We start from the raw sequence: 20,448 nt of genomic DNA, 5'->3' as shown, positions 1-20,448 counted from the left end.
AGAAAGCCGGCACAGGCTGTGCTGTGCCTTAGGGAAGGAACTGAAGGCAGGAAAATCTGCTAAACCCACAAGGGGATGTGGGGACAGTGAATGCCCTGATCCAGGGTGAGGTTTTTTTTGGTTTTGGATTAGGATTGATTTGCTAATGAGGACTGAACCAGTGCTATACTGAGCCTAATGTAATGCCCCCTGGACTGAGCTATATGGAAGAGCGAGCCGGGGCTGAGAGAAAGTCCAAGACACCCAGTTTGTTTGTTTTCCTCATTTTCTTTCTTTGGGACACTAATAAACCTGATGCTGTTTTCAAAAGTCCGGTATCCGGGTTTTTCCTGCACTTAACCACATAAAAGGTGTTACAAAATTCTTGCTTGCGGTCCGAGCCAGGTTTTCCTATTCACTTGGGGACTGGCCCGGCCACAATAGCTTGATACATGAAGGTCCATTCCACCTGATCAAAGGCTTTCTCTGCATCCAAGGATATAGAAAAAGCCAGATCTCTAATGGCTTTTGTTAAATTTAACATATGAAAAGCCAATCTTGTGTTATTAGATGATTGTCTTCCAGCAACGAATCCAGTTTGGTGCATATCAATAATAAAAGGGAAAGCCTTGGCTAAACATAAAGCCAAAGTCTTAGCCAAAAGTTTTCCATCTACATTAATTAATGATATAGGCCTGTAATTTGAAACCAATGTGGGATCTTTGTTTGGCTTTGGCAAAACTATAGTAAATGATTCCGCCATAGTACCTGTAATGCAGTTGAGCCTGATATAATTTCAATAAATGAGGTAATAGGGTAATTTGAAATGATTTATAAAATTCTACTGTGAAACCATCACCACCTTGAGCGGATCCAACTCTAAGAGACTTCAACGCTGTTTCTAATTCTTTTAATGATATAGGCTCTTCTAAACTTTTTTTTATATGTTCAGGAATTTTCGGCCCCTCAATTAGATTCAAAAAAATCTAAACCATCTTTTTCTCTATTTTTATAAGGCTCAAAAGAAAATAGATTTTTATAAAAATTTAGAAATTGACTTAAAATGCTTCCAATTTTAGTATGTATCTCTCCTTTCTCATCCTTTATTGCAATAATTTTTGTTCTTCTTTTCTTTGCTTTAAGATAATTTGCCAATAATCTTCCCGCCTTATTTGAACTTCCATAATACAAAGTTTGTTGGGAAAACAAATCATTCCTTACAAATTTTGATGATATCTCATTATATTTACCCTTTGCTTTTAATAAAGCCTGCAGGGTACTTTGCTCCCATTTATCAACTAATTTAGCTTCCAAATGTTTAATTTCTTTTTCCAAATCAGAAAATTGTTTTTTAAGTTGTTTTCTAATATACGCCGAATATGAAATAATATTTCCTCTCATGGTAGCGTTAAATGCATCCCATAATATTTATATGGTAATTTCTCTGAAGTATTAATTGGAAAAAATTAAATCATTTTTAATTTAAATTCAAGGAATTTTGAATTATCGAATCTCCATACAGACCTGCTATTTCTTGCTCATCAAACTTAAATTCAATCCATATGCCTCCATGATCAGACAAAATGATAGGATCAATGGAGGCTTTTGTCACTTGTACTAAGTGATTTGAGACAAAAATATAGTCTATTCTTGAAAAGGATTTATGAACTTGTGAGCAAAAAGAAAATTCCTGAACCAAATTATCTAATTCTAATGATTTCATTATTTTACTTGGTTTTTTATCCATTAATGAATCCATGGACAGCATTGAAATCTCCAGCCACCACTAAATTAGAAGCGGCCAGTGGGCGTATCAATTGTTTTAACTTTTTAAAAAATTCATTCTGATTCGTATTTGGAGCATACACATTAAGCAAATCCAGGGTATTATTTCCCATGCTCATTTTCACATGAACTCACCTACCTAAGGGATCAAAATTAATCAATTGAAAATTAGCTGTGCATTTTTTATTTATTAATATGGCAACCCCAGCTTTTTTCCCAATTGCAGGAGCAAAAAAACTCTGTTTTACCCATCCCCCTTCCAATTTTTTTGACTCTGTTAATGATAGGTGTGTCTCTTGTATATAACAAATGTCTGCATTCTGTTGTTTTAAGAAGACCAGCATTTTTTACTTTTTCATTTGATAATTAAGGCCATTAACATTTAATGAAAAGATTTTAATTTCCATTATAAATTTTTTCCCAGATTCATAATTCAACAATATATTTTAAATTTATTTAACTTAATATAGACACCAATGTACCATTGTTAAAACTTTTAAAGTGAAATTTCTCCTTTCCAAATCCTCTCAATCCCTTTTTTGAAAAACCTCCCTCCCTTATCCCTCCCCCACCCCCTACATAAATTGACTGCCTTGGAACACACATAGGATTAGTAATCACAAAACCCCCCTCCCCCAGGCAACTTCCATCATCCCTTTCCCTTGACTATACTTAAAAGTAATAAACAAATACTTTAATATATTACAAATCAAGTGTTCTCTCAATAATTACCCCTATATATAATGAAATCCTACTTATTTATATCAAAAAAGTATTTCATAAAGCCCATTTTATTCCTTTTCCAATTAAATCAATTTTATAAAATTATATCTGACCAATCCCATAAATCCTTTTACTGCTTTTTACAATAAAATAAATAAAACATTATAACTATTGTTATCAAGATAATATTCTTAATCAGCACTTGAATTTCCATTTAAAAACTATTTCATGTTTTACATAACTTTCAATTAATAACATTAATATTTAATCAATTCACTTTTCTTTTTTTTCATGTATTAAAATCCTTCTCAATATAGTTCAAGTTAGACTTATATATAACCTTTGAAATTATAGAGAAGAATCACCTTCTCTATTAAAGAATTCATATCTCCAAAAAATAGAAGATGAACTATTTTTCCCCTCCTCTAATATCCTATAGATAAAAATATTATTAATCTTCTCCATAAAATTAATTCAACTTGACTCGACTTCTTAATTAAGTCATGTTAACTTGTCCATCCTGTATATCCTTTTATGCTTTACCATGACCAGCCCAAAATGCAGAAACCTGTCCAAAATGCAGAAACCTTATCTCCTTATTCCCATTTGATTATTATATTGAGAACTTCAAGATAAGTTCAATATCCTAATGTATCCTTGAATAATGAGCACATTCTGTACATGGGATATAAACTCCAACACTTCTTTCCCATCGTCATCTTGAAATCCAATATAATCTGCATCTCTTCTACACCTCTTCTTTTGTTTCTTTATCATTAAGCCTTACGTCTGATGCATTTAAGATATTCATTCCCTCATAACAGTGATATTTTTAAAAAAATGAATACCGTATTTTCACATAGATAACGCGCACACGGGTATAGCGCGCGAAAAACACAAATTTATGTACAGAAATTTTAATATACCGCGCACACCCGTATACCGCGCATGCTGCCCGACTCTCCCATCGCCGCCTGACTCTCCTTTCGCCCGCCCCGACTCTCCTCTGGCCACCCCGACTCTCCTTTCGCCCACCCCGACTCTCCTCTCCCCCTTGAAGTCCTGTCCCCACCCTGAAAGCCTGATGCCCCCCCGACGTCCGATTCACCCCCCCGCAGGACCGCTCGCACCCCCACCCCGAAGGATTGCTCGCACGCACCCCCACCCCGAAGGACCGCTCGCACGCACTCCCACCCTGAAGGACCGCTCGCACCCCCACAGCCTCCCGACCCCCCCCCCCCGCCATCATGTAGAAGCTCCTACCAGTGTCCTGCTGCTTTCTCTTGGCGGTCCCGACTCCCCAACACGATCGGGGCAAGAGGGAGCTCAAGCCCTCTTGCCCCAGCCAACTGCGGCACCCCCGACACGATCGGGGCAAGAGGGAGCTCAAGCCCTCTTGCCCCCCCGACTCCCCGACACGATCGGGGCAAAAGGGAGCCCAAACCCTCTTGCCCCGCCGACTCCCCAACTCCCTGACAATATCGGGCCAGGAGGGAGCCCAAGTCCTCCTGGCCCTGGCGACCACCCCCCGCTAGTTGTTCGGGCCAGGAGGGAGCCCAAACCCTCCTGGCCACAGTGACCCCCTACCCCCACCCCGCACAACATTACGGGCAGGAGGGATCCCAGGGCCCCTGCCATCGACGTAAACCCCCCTCCCCCCAACGACCGCCCCCCCAAGAACCTCCGACCGCCCCCCCAGCTGACCCACGACCCCCCTGGCTGACCTCCACAACACCCCCACCCCTCTTCTCCGTACCTTTGCGTAGTTGGCCGGACAGACGGGAGCCAAACCCGCCTGTCCGGCAGGCAGCCAACGACGGAATGAGGCCGGATTGGCCCATCCGTCCCAAAGCTCCGCCTACTGGTGGGGCCTAAGGCGCCTGGGCCAATCAGAATAGGCTCAGGAGCCTTAGGTTCCTCCTGGGGGCGGGGCCTTGGGCACATGGTCGGGTTGGGCCCATGTGCCTCAGGCCCTGCCCCCAGGTGGGACCTAAGGCTCCCGGGCCTATTCTCATTGGCCCAGGCGCCTTAGGCCCCACCAGTAGGCGGAGCTTTGGGACGGATGGGCCAATCCGGCTTCATTCCGTCGTTGGCTGCCTGCCGGACAGGCGAGTTTGACTCCCGTCTGTCCGGCCAACTACACAAAGGTACGGGTAAGGGGGATGGGGGTGTCGTGGGGGTTGGCCAGGGGGGTCGCGGGTCGGCTGGGGGGGCAGTCGGAGGTTCTTGGGGGGGCAGTCTTTGGGGGGAGGGGGGTTTGCATCGAGGGCAGGAGGGCCTGGGATCCCTCCTGCCTGTAATGTAGTGCGGGGTGGGGGTGCGGGTGCGTGCGAGCGGTCCTTCGGGGTGGGGGTGCGAACGGTCCTGCGGGGGGTGAATCGGACGTCGGGGGGGGAAACTATGTAAAAAAATATTTTGTACAATGCACTCACACGTATAACGCGCAAGGGTGTGCGCGGTACGTAAAAACCACGTATAACGCGTGCGTTATATGCGAGAAAATACGGTATCTCTTCAATAAAGAACAGTCAAAGGAGTCTGCTATTTAAGTCTCATTGGGTTTGATTTTCCCCTTCTTGTCAATTCATATTATTAAATATAATCTTATTCATATAGTTTCTCTTCCAACCAAACATGGGATATTATTCTTTTTCCTTCTTTTTTTTAAAATCATCTTCTGTAAATTACTTTGTTCAACAAACTTCATATATAACACAACACCATGTTGTTAAAATTAACTCCTTTTAAATAGACATTGGCTCAGAATTTAGCAAAAAGTCATTTAACTTTTCCTGATCTTCAAAATATAAGATAACTTGTTACTCTCGTTTTTGCAGGGTAATATAAGCCATATTTTAACCCCCTTTCCTTCATTTGAGGTCTTAACATGAGGAACTGTTTTCTTGTATTTGCCATGTTTTTAGCATGAAATCAGGCACAAACAACAACTTGGATCCCTTATCATTTAAATTTTTATCAGCTTTAGCCAAGTTTAAAATATCTAATGCCTGCTGGAATCTTAGTAACTTGAAGATCAAAGGACTTGGTCTCACTTGACTTGTTGACCGTTTTAATGGAATCCTGTGTGCTCGTTCTATTTCTAGAAACATAGAAAGATGACGGCAGAAAAGGGCTACAGCCCATCAAGTCTGCCCACTCTACTGACCCACCCCATTAAGTCTGAGTGCTGATGACTCAGTTCCTTAGCTCAACCCTCGTAGGGATCCCACGTGGATGTCCCATTTATTCTTAAAGTCGAGTACGCTGGTGGCCTTGATCACCTGCACCGGAAGTTTATTCCAGTGATCAACCACCCTTTCTGTGAAGAAGTACTTCCTGGTATCACCACTAAATTTCCCTCCTCTGAGTTTGAGCGGGTGCCCCCTTGTGACCGAGGGTCCCTTTAGAACGAATATATCGTTTTCCACATCGACACGACCTGTGACGTATTTAAATGTCTCAATCATGTCACCCCTTTCCCTGCGCTCCTCTAGAGCATAGAGCTGCAATCTGCCCAGTCTTTCTTCGTATGAGAGAACCTTGAGTCCGGAGACCATTCTAGTGGCCATCCGCTGGACTTGCTCGGCTCGAAGCACATCTTTACGGTAATGTGGCCTCCAGAATTGCACACAGTATTCCAGTATTTCTAGTGGATGTTTTGAATTTAACTGCAATAATTTAGGCAGAAGATTTTCTAGAAATTGGATAGCATTTCCCCCCTTCTAAACCTTCAGCTAATCCAATAATTTTTGCATTTTTTCTTCTACCTCTATTTTCATAATCTTCAAGTTGTTTCTTTAATTCCTTAACAGTTAGACTGTCATTTTTACATCTCCTCTCAGAGTTCCATCCGCTCCATCTTGTTTTCTAAGGTCATCATACGCTTGTTAGCTATTTCCATCTGCCGATTCAGATTCAGCACTTCTTCTTTCACTTCGGTGATGTTGATTGCATTGTTCTGAAGCATCTGTTTTATGCACCGCAATTCAGCCATTATTTCATTTTTATCCAGTACTTCCGTTACATCTCCCGGAAGAGGAACCTTCGACGGCATCGTCTGATCCTGTTTTTGATGCTTTGACGTCCTTCCTGTCATAAAAGCCGCTCCACTTTTAGATTGCCGTGTGCTCGCCATGCTACTGCACTTGTATCTGACACTTTGGGGAAGAAAAAAAGCCAAGGTAATCTTTCAAAGTATCGATCCATTGCCCGGTTTAGAGGAGCATCCCGATCACACCTCCATCTTGTGCGCGTGCCAAGCTACACCCCCAGAACAGCTTTTGAGATAAGTATAAAGCTGGTTCTTGAATAAATTTGAAAATTTGAAAGTTAAAAGAAGTGTTAATGTAAAATTTTAATTTAAAAAAGTACACAAGCAATATTAAGATAAAGATTGATGACCATAAGAACATAAGAACTGCCTTCTCCGGATCAGACCCATGGTCCATCGAGTCCGGCGATCCGCACACGCGGAGGCCCAGTCAGGTATACACCTGATGTAGTTTTAGTCACCCATATCCCTCTATGCCTCTCGTAAGGAGATGTGCATCTAATTTGCCTTTGAATCCTAGCACAGTGGATTCCTTAATAACCTCCTTTGGGAGAGCATTCCAGGCGTCTACCACTCGCTGCGTGAAGCAGAACTTCCGGACATTTGTCCTAGACTTGTCCCCCCTTCAAACCATGTCCTCTTGTCCTTGTCACGTTGGACAATGTAAATAATTTATTTTTTTGCTCTATTTTATCGATGCTTTTCAGTATTTTGAACATCTCGATCATGTCCCCTCGCAGCCTCCTCTTCTCAAGGGAGAACAGTCCCAGTTTCTTGAGTCGTTCCTCATATTCCAAGTTCTCCATACCTCTTATTAGCTTCGTTGCTTGTCTCTGCACCCTCTCCAGCAGTTTTATGTCCTTTTTTAGGTTTGGAGACCAATGTTGGACACAGTATTCCAAGTGTGGTCTGACCATTGCTCTATAAAGCAGCATTATGACTTTCCTCGATCTACTCGTGATTCCTTTCTTTATCATGCCTAACATTCTGTTTGCTTTCTTTGCCGCTGCCGCGCATTGTGCTGATGTCTTCAGGGTCCTATCTATCAGTACACCCAGGTCCTTTTCTTGTTCGCTCTTACCCAGAGTTGCGCCTGACATTCTATACTCGTGTTCCTTATTCTTACTACCTAAATGCATTACTTTGCATTTCTCCACGTTGAACTTCATCTGCCATTGCTCTGCCCATTTCTCTAACTGATACAAGTCGCTCTGGAGTTCCTCGCTATCCTCCTGCGATCTGATTGCCAGGCATAGCTTTGTGTCGTCTGCAAACTTAATGATCTCACTGGATATTCCGTCTTCCAGGTCATTGATATAAATATTAAATAGGATCGGCCCAAGTACCGAGCCCTGGGGCACACCACTAGTCACTTTCTTCCAGTCTGAGAACTTCCCATTTATGCCCACCCTCTGCTTTCTGTTTTCCAGCCATTTGCCTATCCACCTTTGTATATCTCCCTCTATTCCATGGCTTTGTAGTTTCCTGAGAAGTCTTTCATGTGGAACCTTGTCGAATGCTTTCTGGAAGTCCAAATATATTATGTCCACCGTCATTCCACTATCAATTTGCTTGTTCACGGTCTCAAAAAATTGAAGTAAATTCGTTAAACAATGAAGATCTGACACGCAAAGCTTACTGCTATGAAAGTTTTTGAGCGGTGAATGGTGCCGCTGAGGTTATTGTGAATGAATGTTGAAATCAGCATAAGAACACTCTGCTGTGACTTGGGTTAAATGAAAAATTGTATATCTTCTGAATGTACGCCTAAATATTCCCACACTGTATCCAGTAAGGTATAATGTGAGCAATAGGCCTGTGTTAAGAATTAGGCTAAGAATTAATTGCATTAGCCTGAAAGTATAACAAGAAATTGTAAAAATGTACTTTTTTGTTAAAACGGTTTGTGATATGTAATTTTAAACATGATTTTCGTGATCAGCAGCCAAAAATCTGTAAGATATACCTGAAAGTGTTGAAAAAGCAAAAACTTTGTCCCGTATTCAATGAGCCCTCACAGTTGCAATACTGTATTTTCACGCATATAACGCGCATATGTTTATAGTACGCGGGAAAACAACATTTATGTAAATAAATTGCCCTATAGCGCGCACGCGTATACCGCGCATGCTGCTCATTGAGGTAAAACCTCCTTCTGCCTTGCCGCCCCGACTCTCCTCTCGCCGCCCTGCCCTCTGCCCCGAATCGCCGCCCTGCTCCCAGCTCTGTAAGCATGCGCAGACCATCTACAGACAAATAAGATGGTCTGAGCATGCTTTACCCATTACCTCTCCACTCCCCAGGGCTTCCAATCTTCTTTCTCATACACTCTGATTTTCTGGAGTCGCTTCAGTCTAAAAATATACACGACATCCCTGATCTCTTGGTTCCTCTTCACAAAAGTGGTCACAGAGATAAAGTGGGAAACTATAGGCCAGTAAGCCTCACTTCATAAGAACATAAGCCGTGCCTCTGCTGGGTCAGACCTGAGGTCCATCATGCCCAGCAGTCCGCTCACGTGGCGGCCCATCAGGTCCAGGACCTGTGTAGTAGCCCTCTATCTATACCCTTCTATCCCCTTTTCCTTCAGTTATTGGAAAAATAATGGAAGTGTTGCTGAAAGAAAGGATAGTGATATTCCTAGAATCTAATGGGTTACAGGTTCCGAGGCAACATGGTTTTACTAAAGGTAAATCATTCCAAATGAATTTTATTGAATTTTTTGATTGGGTAACCAGAGAATTGAATCAAGGATATATGCTAGACGTAATTTACTTAAATTTCAGCAAAGCCTTTGACATGGTTCCTAATAGGAGGCTCTTGAACAAACTTGATGGGCTGAAGTTAGGGCCCAAAACAGTGAACTGGATTAGAAACTGGTTGACGGACAGGCGCCATATGGTGCTGGTTAATGGAATTCCCTCGGAGTAAGGAAAGGTGAGTAGTGGAGTCCCTCAAGGATCGGTGTTGGGGCCAATCCTGTTCAATATATCTGTGTGACATTTCCAAAAGGTTAGAAGGAAAGGTTTACCTTTTTTGGATGATACCAAGATTAGAGGATGTTTCTGATAGGACGTCTAAGTCTGAAGTTGGACGTTTTGGGCAAGACGTCCACAAACCCAGTAGAAAAAAAATGTCCATTTTCAAAGCTGCCAGATGTCTAACTTTTATTTTTGAAAATGACCTATGTAGACATTTTGGTCCTTACGACGTCTACCTTTTTTGGCCATTTACAAAAACAAAAACGTTCACGTGAAAAAAGCATAAAACAAGTTTTGTAGATGTACCCAACTACCTTGTCTGATTGCGGCAGGGGAATCCCCATCAGCTGAGCCGGCTCAGGGATTCTTCCAGGTTCAGCTGATGGAGATTCCCCCTCCAGGATCAGCTAACGCACGCTGCCCTACACCCACCCTGACATCTCCAGACATCCCCCCCTAACATTCCTGAACTCCCCCACATCACTCGACACCACCCAACATGAGGCAACAACCCCCAACATCCCCGTACCTTTCAATTCAAAATCAGCAGGAGGGAAGCACACTCCCTCCTGCCTACAGGGCCGTGTGTTGAGAATGACAGGCCTTCCCCCTCCCAATGCATGTTGAGATGCAGTGGGAGGGGCCATAGGGAATGCCTGTCATTCTCAGCATGTGGCCCTTGTGCATCATGTGATGGAGCCTAAGGCCCTGATTGACGGAGGCGCCTTGGGCTCCTCCTTTGGGAAGGGCCTGAGGCGCCTGAACCAATCAGGGACTGGCTTAGTGAGTAGCCTAAGGAAGTCCCTGATTGGTCATTGCTTTGGCAAAGCAACACAGTTACCGACAGGTCTTCAGCAGTCAGGTTTGACAATAGTTAAACCTGATACAAAATGAGGAAGAAAAGTCAAATTTCTGCAAAGAATAATAAGCTATTACTTATTATGACAGGAATTGCCATTCAGCAGATTACATTTAATTGGAATAGATTAAATTATAGTTTTTGGTGGAATTCATTTTGTCATATATACAAGATGGAAAGAATGTTAGCCTTGCAGAAAGGTAATTTTAATAACTTTCATGAGGTTTGGAGGCCATTAATAGAATATTGTAATGAGTAGTTATTGGACTATCATTTTCCCCTAATAGGTATAATTGCAAAGTATGGAGGGTAGGATTTCTGATTTGATATTAAATGATTAGATTAATAGGACAGAATATATAATATATTATATGATATATGTACTACATATGAATTGGTAGGATTGGGAGGGAGGGTTTAAATATTATGTTTTAAGTTAAATTGATAGAGAATCAAGTGATATTGTTTAAGTTTAAATGTTATTTTATGATACACTTGTTGTAAGATGAAAAATGAATAAAGAATTAAAAAAAAAAAAATCCTGATGCAAAATAACAAAGCAACTGTTAGTGAATCAATCGCTTGGCTATTTTGCATGGGGTTTTACTAATTTGCATGGGTGGATCGGAGAGGAGAAGAGATTGATTGGGCAGCAGTTTAATGAATCGGGTCGGGGAACGATCGCAATACCAGTAAAACTGGTTTTGCGATAGTCGGTACAGGATTGGAAGGTTTAGTGAATCTAGCCCAAAGACTTTATCTGAATTCAAGAAAGCATGGGCAAGCAAATAGGATCAGTAATGGAGGGGAGGGGATAGTGGATGGTATAAATGAGCAGACTGAATAGGCAATATGGTCTTTATCTACGTTATGATTCTATATGGCAGATCATTTCTAAGGGTTCAAGGCTATGCTTTCAGAAGTCTAAAATCTTTTGAAGTCTTCCGAATTTCATTTTGCATTCACACCTTCGTATCAGCCTCCCTTTGGCATTCTTCCTTGGCTTTGGTGAGACACTGATGTGCATATTGTGTTTTCTGTAGCTGTTCTTTGTTTTCCTTCTGGTGGTTCTCTGCCTGTTCCTTAAACTGTAGCAGAGAGGTGCTTAGACGGTCTTGCTGCTGGGACACCTGCAAAAGACAAGAGATTCTTTAATTATCTCTGTAGCAATAAGGTTTAATAACTAAACACTAAGAAAAACCATGAAGGGTTTCGCCTTCCTGAAGCCTGGTTTTGCACAAGTCATCTAGATATAAAAGGGATGCGCACATCTGGATGTTCACAGTACTTTACAAAGGCTTTGAAAACGGAGCCCAGCGGCGTGCAGCCTTTTTCTTCGGCCCCAGCACAGAGACCTGTTGGGCAGCCGAAACTACAGCGTCCCTCAAGCGGAGAGGAGCGTGGGAGCACTGCTCCGCCCCCCTCCCGAACCTGCAGGAGACCAACCACCTTTAAAACAAGCTGCCCCAGCGGCGTGCCTTTGCGGAGCGCCTGCGCGAGGCCGCAGCGTTGGAGTGCTCAGGCCCTGAATCAGGAACCATACGACCATATCCCAGACACCACAAACGCAGTGGCAGAGACCAACCTCAGCGGCCGGACCAGACCTCACAGACCTGACTTGACACAACCTGATCACTTTATACCACAGAACCAGACCACGAAGCCAGACCCAGCGGACCAGTCGGATAAGTCCTCCTGCCGCAGGAAGGAACTTCGGGCCGCGTGGGAGTCCAGCTCCGCCTCCCGAAGTCCCCTGCAGAGCAGCTCACACAGCTCTTCTCTTCAGGGCAGCCCCACTGAAACCGGGAGCTGCCCCAACGAAAAAACTGTCCTCCTGCCAGAGGAGAGGCGCGTGGGAGCCCTGCTCCGCCCCTCTCCCCGACCGGCGGCGGACCCAGCACAGGATCACAGCACCAGCGGCGCTCACTCACTCTCGAGCCCAAATTCAATAAAGTGGTGAGCAAAATAATTCGGAACCCCCTTACCAAGAATCAGAAAGCTCATCTCCCACATCCACTCTTACGATCAACACTAATAGCTTACTAAACCACAGGTCTCACAAAACAAAACAAAACAAAAAAAAACAAATGGCATTGCATACGCCGAAACTCATCCTTGTCATCATACTAACTGCCACATTTATAGCAAAATGGAAAACAGCAGGCTACCAAATCCGCACCATCCCTATCCTAACAACAACGCACAGAGCTGTTCAACATACCAGAATATTCCATACCCCTAGAACACTAACTCCATGTCCACTATCCAGCCAAGCTAGCATTCCCACTATCTGGGGAAAAAGACCTCCACCAAAGCCCAGCACAATCACACAAAAATACCAAACTTCACCAAGAATAATCATCAACACAACCCCCACCCCCACCACAAAATTCACTACGATAGCGTGCGCATATATGAACATTAGATCCATTAGCCCAAAAGCAGAATTAATCAAGGACTGGCTGATCAAAGATAATCTAGGCTGCCTCTTCCTAACTGAAACATGGCTCAACTCGGCTTCAGATCCAAGCATTACAGAATCCTGCCCCAAAGGATATAAACTAGAACTAGTATGTAGAGAAAACAAAAGAGGAGGAGGTTTAGCAATCATAATAAAAAACAATCTCAACATTAATGTCCTAACCAAGTACTCCACCCCTTACCTAGACCTGCTAGCCTGCCAAATATCTGACAAATCACTAACTGGAAATCTGAACTGCCTTCTTTGCTACATTACTCCAGGCAAATGGAACACCGCAAAACAAGAACTTGAAGAATTCATCTTCCAGAACTCTCTCTCCTCCACACACAACTTGATCCTTGGAGACTTAAATCTCCACTTAGAAGATCAAACATCCAAACAAGCAACAGATATACTCTCATACCTCAATTCCCTATCCTACCAAATTCTCAACCCAGAACCTACACACGAAAAAGGTCATCAACTTGATATAGCAGCTTACTCACCTCCAAACCAAAACACACAAAAAATACACATCTCAAATGGGTCCTGGCACCCTACCCTCTGGTCAGACCATTACAAATATTCATTCACTATCAATTGGGCTCAAAATAACAGCAAACCCATCCCAAAGAAATTGCACATCAAGATCAGACCGAAAATCGAACCTACCACATTCTGGAACACAGTTGACCCTGAAATAGACCCCAACAACCCCAAAGACTTCATAAACAGTTGGCGGACCCTCAGTGAAACCACATTAAACGAACTAGCTCCAATAAAAAACAAATACAAAATAGACAGACCATCCAACAAATGGTTCGACGACGAACTCTTACAATTAAAAAGGAAATGCAGACAACTGGAAAGGTCATGGAAAAAACAGAAATATAATCATACCAAAGATGAATGGAAAATCCAAATCAAACTATACAACACCAAACTGAAGGAAAAACGAAAAAACTTCTACTCTAAACTCATTGGCACTGAAAAACCAGACACTAAAAAACTTTTTGAAATCGTAAGAAACCTCACCGACACCAAACCATTCCTCGCCACCCAAGGAAACCAAACTCCCACAGCCACCCAATTAGCGAACTATTTCAAACACAAAATCATCACAACCAGATCCACATTCAACAATTCACAAATCAACTTAGAAGAAATACTAATCAATCCCACAATAGACGAAGCAATCCCAGCAGACAGGAGCTGGACAACCTTCCCAAAGATACAATGGTCAGACGTGGACAGGCTTTACAAAAAATACAGCAAATCCTCATGTGACCTGAACAACTGTCCCCCATACTTACTAACTACAGCCTCCACCAAATTTAAAGCCAACCTCACACTATGGCTTCAAACTACACTAAGGGAAGGTCATTTCCCACCGGAACTAGGAGAAATCATAATTACTCCTATCCTAAAAGATCCCAAAGGTCCTATAGACAATCCTACAAACTACAGACCAATCGCCTCAATCCCACTATATATCAAACTAACAGAAGGCCTAGTTGCACAATATCTCTCCAACTTCCTTGAAGACCATCACATACTGCATCCATCCCAATCTGGTTTCAGATCTAACCATAGCACAGAAACGCTACTGATATCACTATTAGACACAGCCCGACAACACCTTAGCAAAGGAAACAAACTACTTCTCATTCAACTCGATCTCTCTGCTGCATTTGACCTAGTTGACCACCCCACACTACTCCAGACATTAGATGCAATAGGAATCTCTGGCAATGTTCACAACTGGTTCCAAGGCTTCCTTAGAACTCGAACATACAGAGTCAAGTCAAAAGAGCATCTATCCGACCCATGGTCAAATCCATGTGGAGTACCACAAGGATCGCCATTATCTCCTATATTATTCAACCTCTTCATAGCATCCCTCGGCATTACCCTAGACGCCCTAAACACAATATCATTTAGCTATGCGGATGATATAACAATCCTCACCCCCTTCAACATACAAGACCCCTTATCAACAAACCACCTGAAAATAATAATGGAATCGGTAGAAAAATGGATGTCAAGTCATAAACTGAAACTGAACTCGGAAAAAACTAAATTCCTACTACTAGAGAAGGAAAAAAAACCAACATGCACAGAACTGGAATTAAACACAATCAAGTACCCAATGCAAAGCACACTCAAGATCCTAGGAATTCAACTAGACAGAAATTGCACAATGCAGACCCAAATCCACAAAATCATCCAAAGAGCATTCTTCACAATGCGTAACCTAAGAAAAATAAGAAAATTCTTCATCAAGGATCAATACAAGATAGTAGTACAATCCCTAGTTCTAAGCATAGTAGATTACTGCAACAGCCTATACCTATCATGCCCAAACTACATGATAAAACAATTACAGACCGTTCAGAACACGGCCCTCAGACTCATCTATTCCCTCAGCAAATTTGACCACATCACCAATGCTTACCTTGACTCACACTGGCTACCAATAAAAGCAAGATCCCAGTTCAAATTCTACTGTCTACTATACAAAGTAACACACGGAACAGCACCCAGATACCTAAACAAAAGACTACACCGTAATCTCTCACACAGATTAAAGAGAACTCAAAACCTATTCGCCTACCCTCCTCTCAAAGGTACACGACGCATGAAACTATACGACAGTCTTTTAGCTACACAGGCAGCAAAAATTGACACTACCATTTCCAATCTACTGATCAAATCAATAGACATAAAAGAATTCCGAAAAGAAATCAAAACTCATCTCTTCAAAAAATACTTTCCATCATCTTAACCTCAACATAGCACTAGAAAATACACACACGATCACCCATCCATAACTATACCTAAACATTGTACAACTCTCTTCATCAACCTACTATTCATCTACTATGAGCTCTAAATATCTCCTGGAAACTTCCAGACTAACAATTGTAACTTGATACATTCCTGATTCTATGTACTGTAATATTCCTGAAATTGTCCAGTCTCTTAATTTGTAATCCGCTTAGAACCGCAAGGCACAAGCGGAATAGAAATCTGTAATGTAATGTAATGTAATAATACTTTTAAGGCTGAATTATGCCTAGTGCCTAGCAGCCATTTTACAAAAGAACATGATTTCTTTTTTCCAAATTCTTTATTCATTTTTTCATCATACTATCAAGTAAACAATATCAAGTAAACAATTTAATTTATACAGCATCACTTGAACTTTTCCTATTATCATCTTAAAAACATAAATTTACCGTATTTTCACGCATATAAGCGCATACGTGTATAACGCGCATACGCGTATAGCACGCGGGAACACAGCATGTATATAAATAAATTGGCATATAGTGCGCACACGCGTATACCGCGCATTCTTCTCATTGAAGTAAAACCTCCTCCTGCCTTGCCGCCCCGACTCTTCTCTCGCCGCCCTGTCCTTTGCCCCTAATCGCCGCCCTGCTCCTGTCTTGCTGCCCCGACTCTCCTCTCGCCGCCCTGCCCTCTGCCCTGAATCGCTGCCCTGCTCCTGTCTTGTTGCCCCGACTCTCCTCTCACTGCCCTGCCCTGAATCGCCGCCCTGCTCCTGTCTTGCTGCCCGACTCTCCTCTCACCGCCCTGCCCTCTGCCCCGAAGTGTGAGCCCATGGTTTTAACCCATGAGTTTAAAGCGAGTTAAAACCACGGGCTCGTGAAGTAATAAAGTAAAAAAATAAAAAGCAGCTCGCAGCTCTGTAAGCATGCGCAGACCATCTACAGACAAAGAAGATGGTCTGAGCATGCTTGCGCTCAGTTGTCTGCGCCGGGTTGTCAGCGCACCTTTGTCACGGCGCGCTTTTGACCTGTCACAGAGGCGGGCCTTTGTCACGGCGCGCTTTTGATCACCGTGGCCGTGTCCCCCCCTCATCTCGTTCTGTTGTCTATCTGGCCTTGTAATTGGCCCAGTGACCCATTGAATAGTATTTTCCGTATACAACAGCATCCCAGCCATTGGGTAAGCCTATAAAAGATCATTAGTGCTGCATGTAGAGCCCACATTTTAATTTCGATCTCTTCATATTGGTATTCTGCATTTATCTAGTAGAGTTTATCGATTAAATTTTAATTTACCGGTAAAGATTTTTCTAAAACGCCATAATGCCAGGAATGAGACGAAAGTCATATACAGCGGACTTTAAGCTTAAAGTCGTTGCGAAAGCTGAGGAAATAGGCAACTGGGCTGCAGCGAGAGAGTTCGATGTTGGAGAAACATCGGTGCGTGAATGGAGAAAAGATGATAAGGAACTGGAGAAATGCAATCCGCGAAAACGGGCACGTTGTGGGGCCAAACCAAAATGGCCTCAGCTGGAGGATGACTTGAAGCAGTGGATTCTGGGGAGAAGGGAGCAAAATCAATCAGTCTCTACCGTTGCAATTCAGATGAAGGCAAAACTACTTGCCAATGGAAGAGGAATACCCAACTTCAAAGCTGGCTTCACATGGATCTCGAAATTTATGAAAAGGAACGGACTATCGGTTCGAATGAGAACAACTGTTGGCCAGCGACTTCTGTATGACTGGCAGCAAAAATTGATCGATTTCCGTGACTTTGTCGCCAAAGAAATATCTGAACTTGTCATCACTGCAAAGGACGTCATCAACATGGATGAAATTCCAATGGCATTCGACATTCCAGCAACAAGAACCGTAGCCCCCACAGGTACTAAATCTGTTGCCATCACCACAACTGGGCATGAAAGAACATGTTTTACAGTAGTTCTTGGTTGCTCAGCTAGCGGGGTTAAGTTAAAGCCCATGGTCATTTTCAAAAGGGTCACTATGCCCCGTGAAAAACTACCTACCAGTGTGGTTGTGCACTGCAAGAAGAAGGGATGGATGGACTGCGACGTAATGAGATTGTGGGTAGATAAATGCTTTAGGGCAAGACAGGGTAGATTTTTTTTCCAAAAAATCCTTGTTAATTTTTGATGCCATGGCTGCCCACAAAGAAAAATGTTCAGGCCTACATTAATTCTACTGGTGCCCACATCGCTGTGATACCTGGAGGCCTGACATGTAAGCTGCAGCCACTTGACATCGCAGTGAATCATCCATTCAAGACTTTTGTTAGAAGGGAGTGGGAGGAGTGGATGCAGAGCGGCACGCACGAGTACACACCCACGGGGTGGCTGAAGCGGGCAACTTTCACAGAAGTCTGCAAGTGGGTGGCTTCAGCATGGGATAAAATAACACCAGATACTATTCGAAACGGATTTAGAAAAGCGGGCATTGTTTATGAAACCAATGACACTACTACCAGTAGAGAAGGGCGGGACCGTGGCAGAGGAAGCAGCGCAGGGCTCACTGGCATCGCGAACCCACGGTAGGCTGCTTCTCCACCGCAAACGGTGCGGGGGGGCTGGGGATGAATCAGACGCCGGGGGGGGAACCAGCAATGTAAAAAACAAATGGAATAATGCGCTCATGCAAACGCGCGCTCAGTTTGTAAAATCGTGTATAGCGCGCGCGTTATATGCGTGAAAATACGGTAATTCCTTGAGGGGTTTCAATGTCTGTATTTTAGTTGATTAGTGAACCTCCACTTGATCAAGTCTTTTACTGGTAGTGAGTTTGATCATTGCCACTATCTTTATTTCTGATTTGTTCATATTTATCAACTTCCTCTTATTTTTTCCTTAATTAGGGAGTCTAATTAGGGGGTAAATAATTAATTTTCTGGTCTCCGTTGTTTCCCACTATGTATTATTTGATTTACACCCCATTTCTTTTCAAAGAATTACGTCTTTGATGTAAAATATGACAGAGGTGTCGATATTTTTTATGGGCTTGACTACCCTGCCCACTTTCATAAGACACAGACACTAACTTTTCACACTCTCCAAAATTTCAGAGCAAACGTTCAATTTTAACACCCATCTTAGGATCAAGAAACAGCAAACAAATAAACACGTATTTCTCTTTAGTGGGTGCCTGTAGTCAGTTCATAATTTTGAGACCTATATCCTTCATGACTCTAGGCAATCCAGAAGAGAGAGAATCTCCTGAAGAAATCGGAATTGGATTTGCTGCAGGCACGGAGCTCCCTGAAAGGGAAGTATTTTGAAATACAAAAGCAAATCTCAATGGCTAAGGGCCTTGGACAGGATGTACAATGTCTACAGAAGGAAAAGGAGCAAAAAGAGAAAGAGAATGACTCCCTGAGAGAGGAGATCCATCGGCTGAAGATGGATCTGCAAGAGAGTCACAACCAGTATCAGCAAGCAGGTAAGAGCCAGAAACTGCACCAGCACACAAATGTTAACACTTGCACTCAGGGGCCACTGCATTAAAGCATGTAGCTCAAGCATTTGCACACAATATAAAAAGGGGTCTTCCACAGGAGCTCAGGTAGACAGTGCACACAACACATGTATTTTCATTTCTTGCTTATGAAGCTATCTGCTGAGGAGATGTGAAACGGCTCATCCTTTTGCTTGTTTCTTCCCGTTACTGCTACAAACATAAGGAACCACATTTTTTGTCTTCCATGCTAAAAAATAACCCCCCAAAACACACAGAGCTAAGGGAGGTACGCGGAAAACACAGTAAAGTGCTGGACAGTTAATAAATGAGTATCAGCAGCCATTGGATATGAGAGAATTCTATATACTGGACTTGTTCATTTCTTGATATTCGGCTGTTTCTGTGCAACAGATCACAGCAGTTAACACATGCTACTCTGCACACTATACCAGGGCCGCAGAAAAGTTCTTAGTCCAACCAACAAAGTTGGGGCAGTCTCCATTGAGGGTTATACACTTAGTCCAGTGATTTTCCACTTTTTAATTCTGTCAGAAAAATATGGAACTAAAAAAGAGGAGGAAAATCGCTGGACTAAGTGTATAACCCTCGAAGGAAACTGCCCCAACTTTGTTGGTTGGACTGAGAACTTTTCAGCAGCCCCTGGTACTGTGGTAAATCACGTGAATAATTGGAAAGTATTACACACAGTTTGGAAGTAAAACTTTCACCCAAAACTTGTTTGATACAAGTCAGATTTTCAGAAGGTGAGAAAAATGATATAATTTCACACTGAATTTTCACCATATTTCTAAGAAATCCAACTCATAATAACATAGTAAATGTTGGCAGATAAAAACCTGCATCGTCCATCCAGTCTGCTCAGTAAAGTGGCCAGAGTTGAATCTTGGACTCTACATAGGTGCCACATCTTCATGATTAAGCACTGGTCTACTTAATCTCGATCTCTTCCGGGCAATTTTGGAGCACAAAGCACCGAAGTCTATCCGGCTCTGGTCCTTCTCAACAGCTGAGTTGCCATCGAAGTCCAATCCAGCTTTGATCCTGAACTTGCCAGCTATGAAGTCACTTAAGTTTTGCTTTAATTGGATACTATTATTTTTCTAAGTAATGTAAAGAAATAAAATCATCAAATATGCGCCATGAAGACGTGTAAATATTTCTTCATAATTCTTACCACCTCTGGGAGTATGTCTATTAAAGTTCAGTACACAAGACAAAATGCCAATATCTTCTTTCTGTTGTTTTTCTTGTAACAAATACTTTGAAAGATTCCACAATTCTTTTTTCTTATAAGTGAAACACTAACTGAAAAGACGCTTCAGTGT

At 42.7% G+C, this 20,448-nt stretch overlaps 1 protein-coding gene across 2 annotated transcripts in view; it reads left to right on the top strand.

Annotated features, from left to right (window-relative positions):
- PMFBP1 (polyamine modulated factor 1 binding protein 1) overlaps positions 1-20,448 on the top strand; it is a 561,980-nt gene that overhangs the window by 364,944 nt on the left and 176,588 nt on the right. For both annotated transcript variants that reach the window (XM_033943674.1, XM_033943673.1), the window contains one exon: positions 18,838-19,084. In XM_033943674.1, coding sequence (XP_033799565.1) covers positions 18,838-19,084 — 247 coding nt within the window. The remainder of the gene's footprint in view (positions 1-18,837; positions 19,085-20,448) is intronic.

Source organism: Geotrypetes seraphini, chromosome 4 (assembly GCF_902459505.1).
Source record: "Geotrypetes seraphini chromosome 4, aGeoSer1.1, whole genome shotgun sequence".
In the NCBI taxonomy this organism is placed as follows: domain Eukaryota; kingdom Metazoa; phylum Chordata; class Amphibia; order Gymnophiona; family Dermophiidae; genus Geotrypetes; species Geotrypetes seraphini.
Note: the sequence above shows the minus strand (reverse complement) of the source record. Positions and strands in the feature narration are given on the sequence as shown.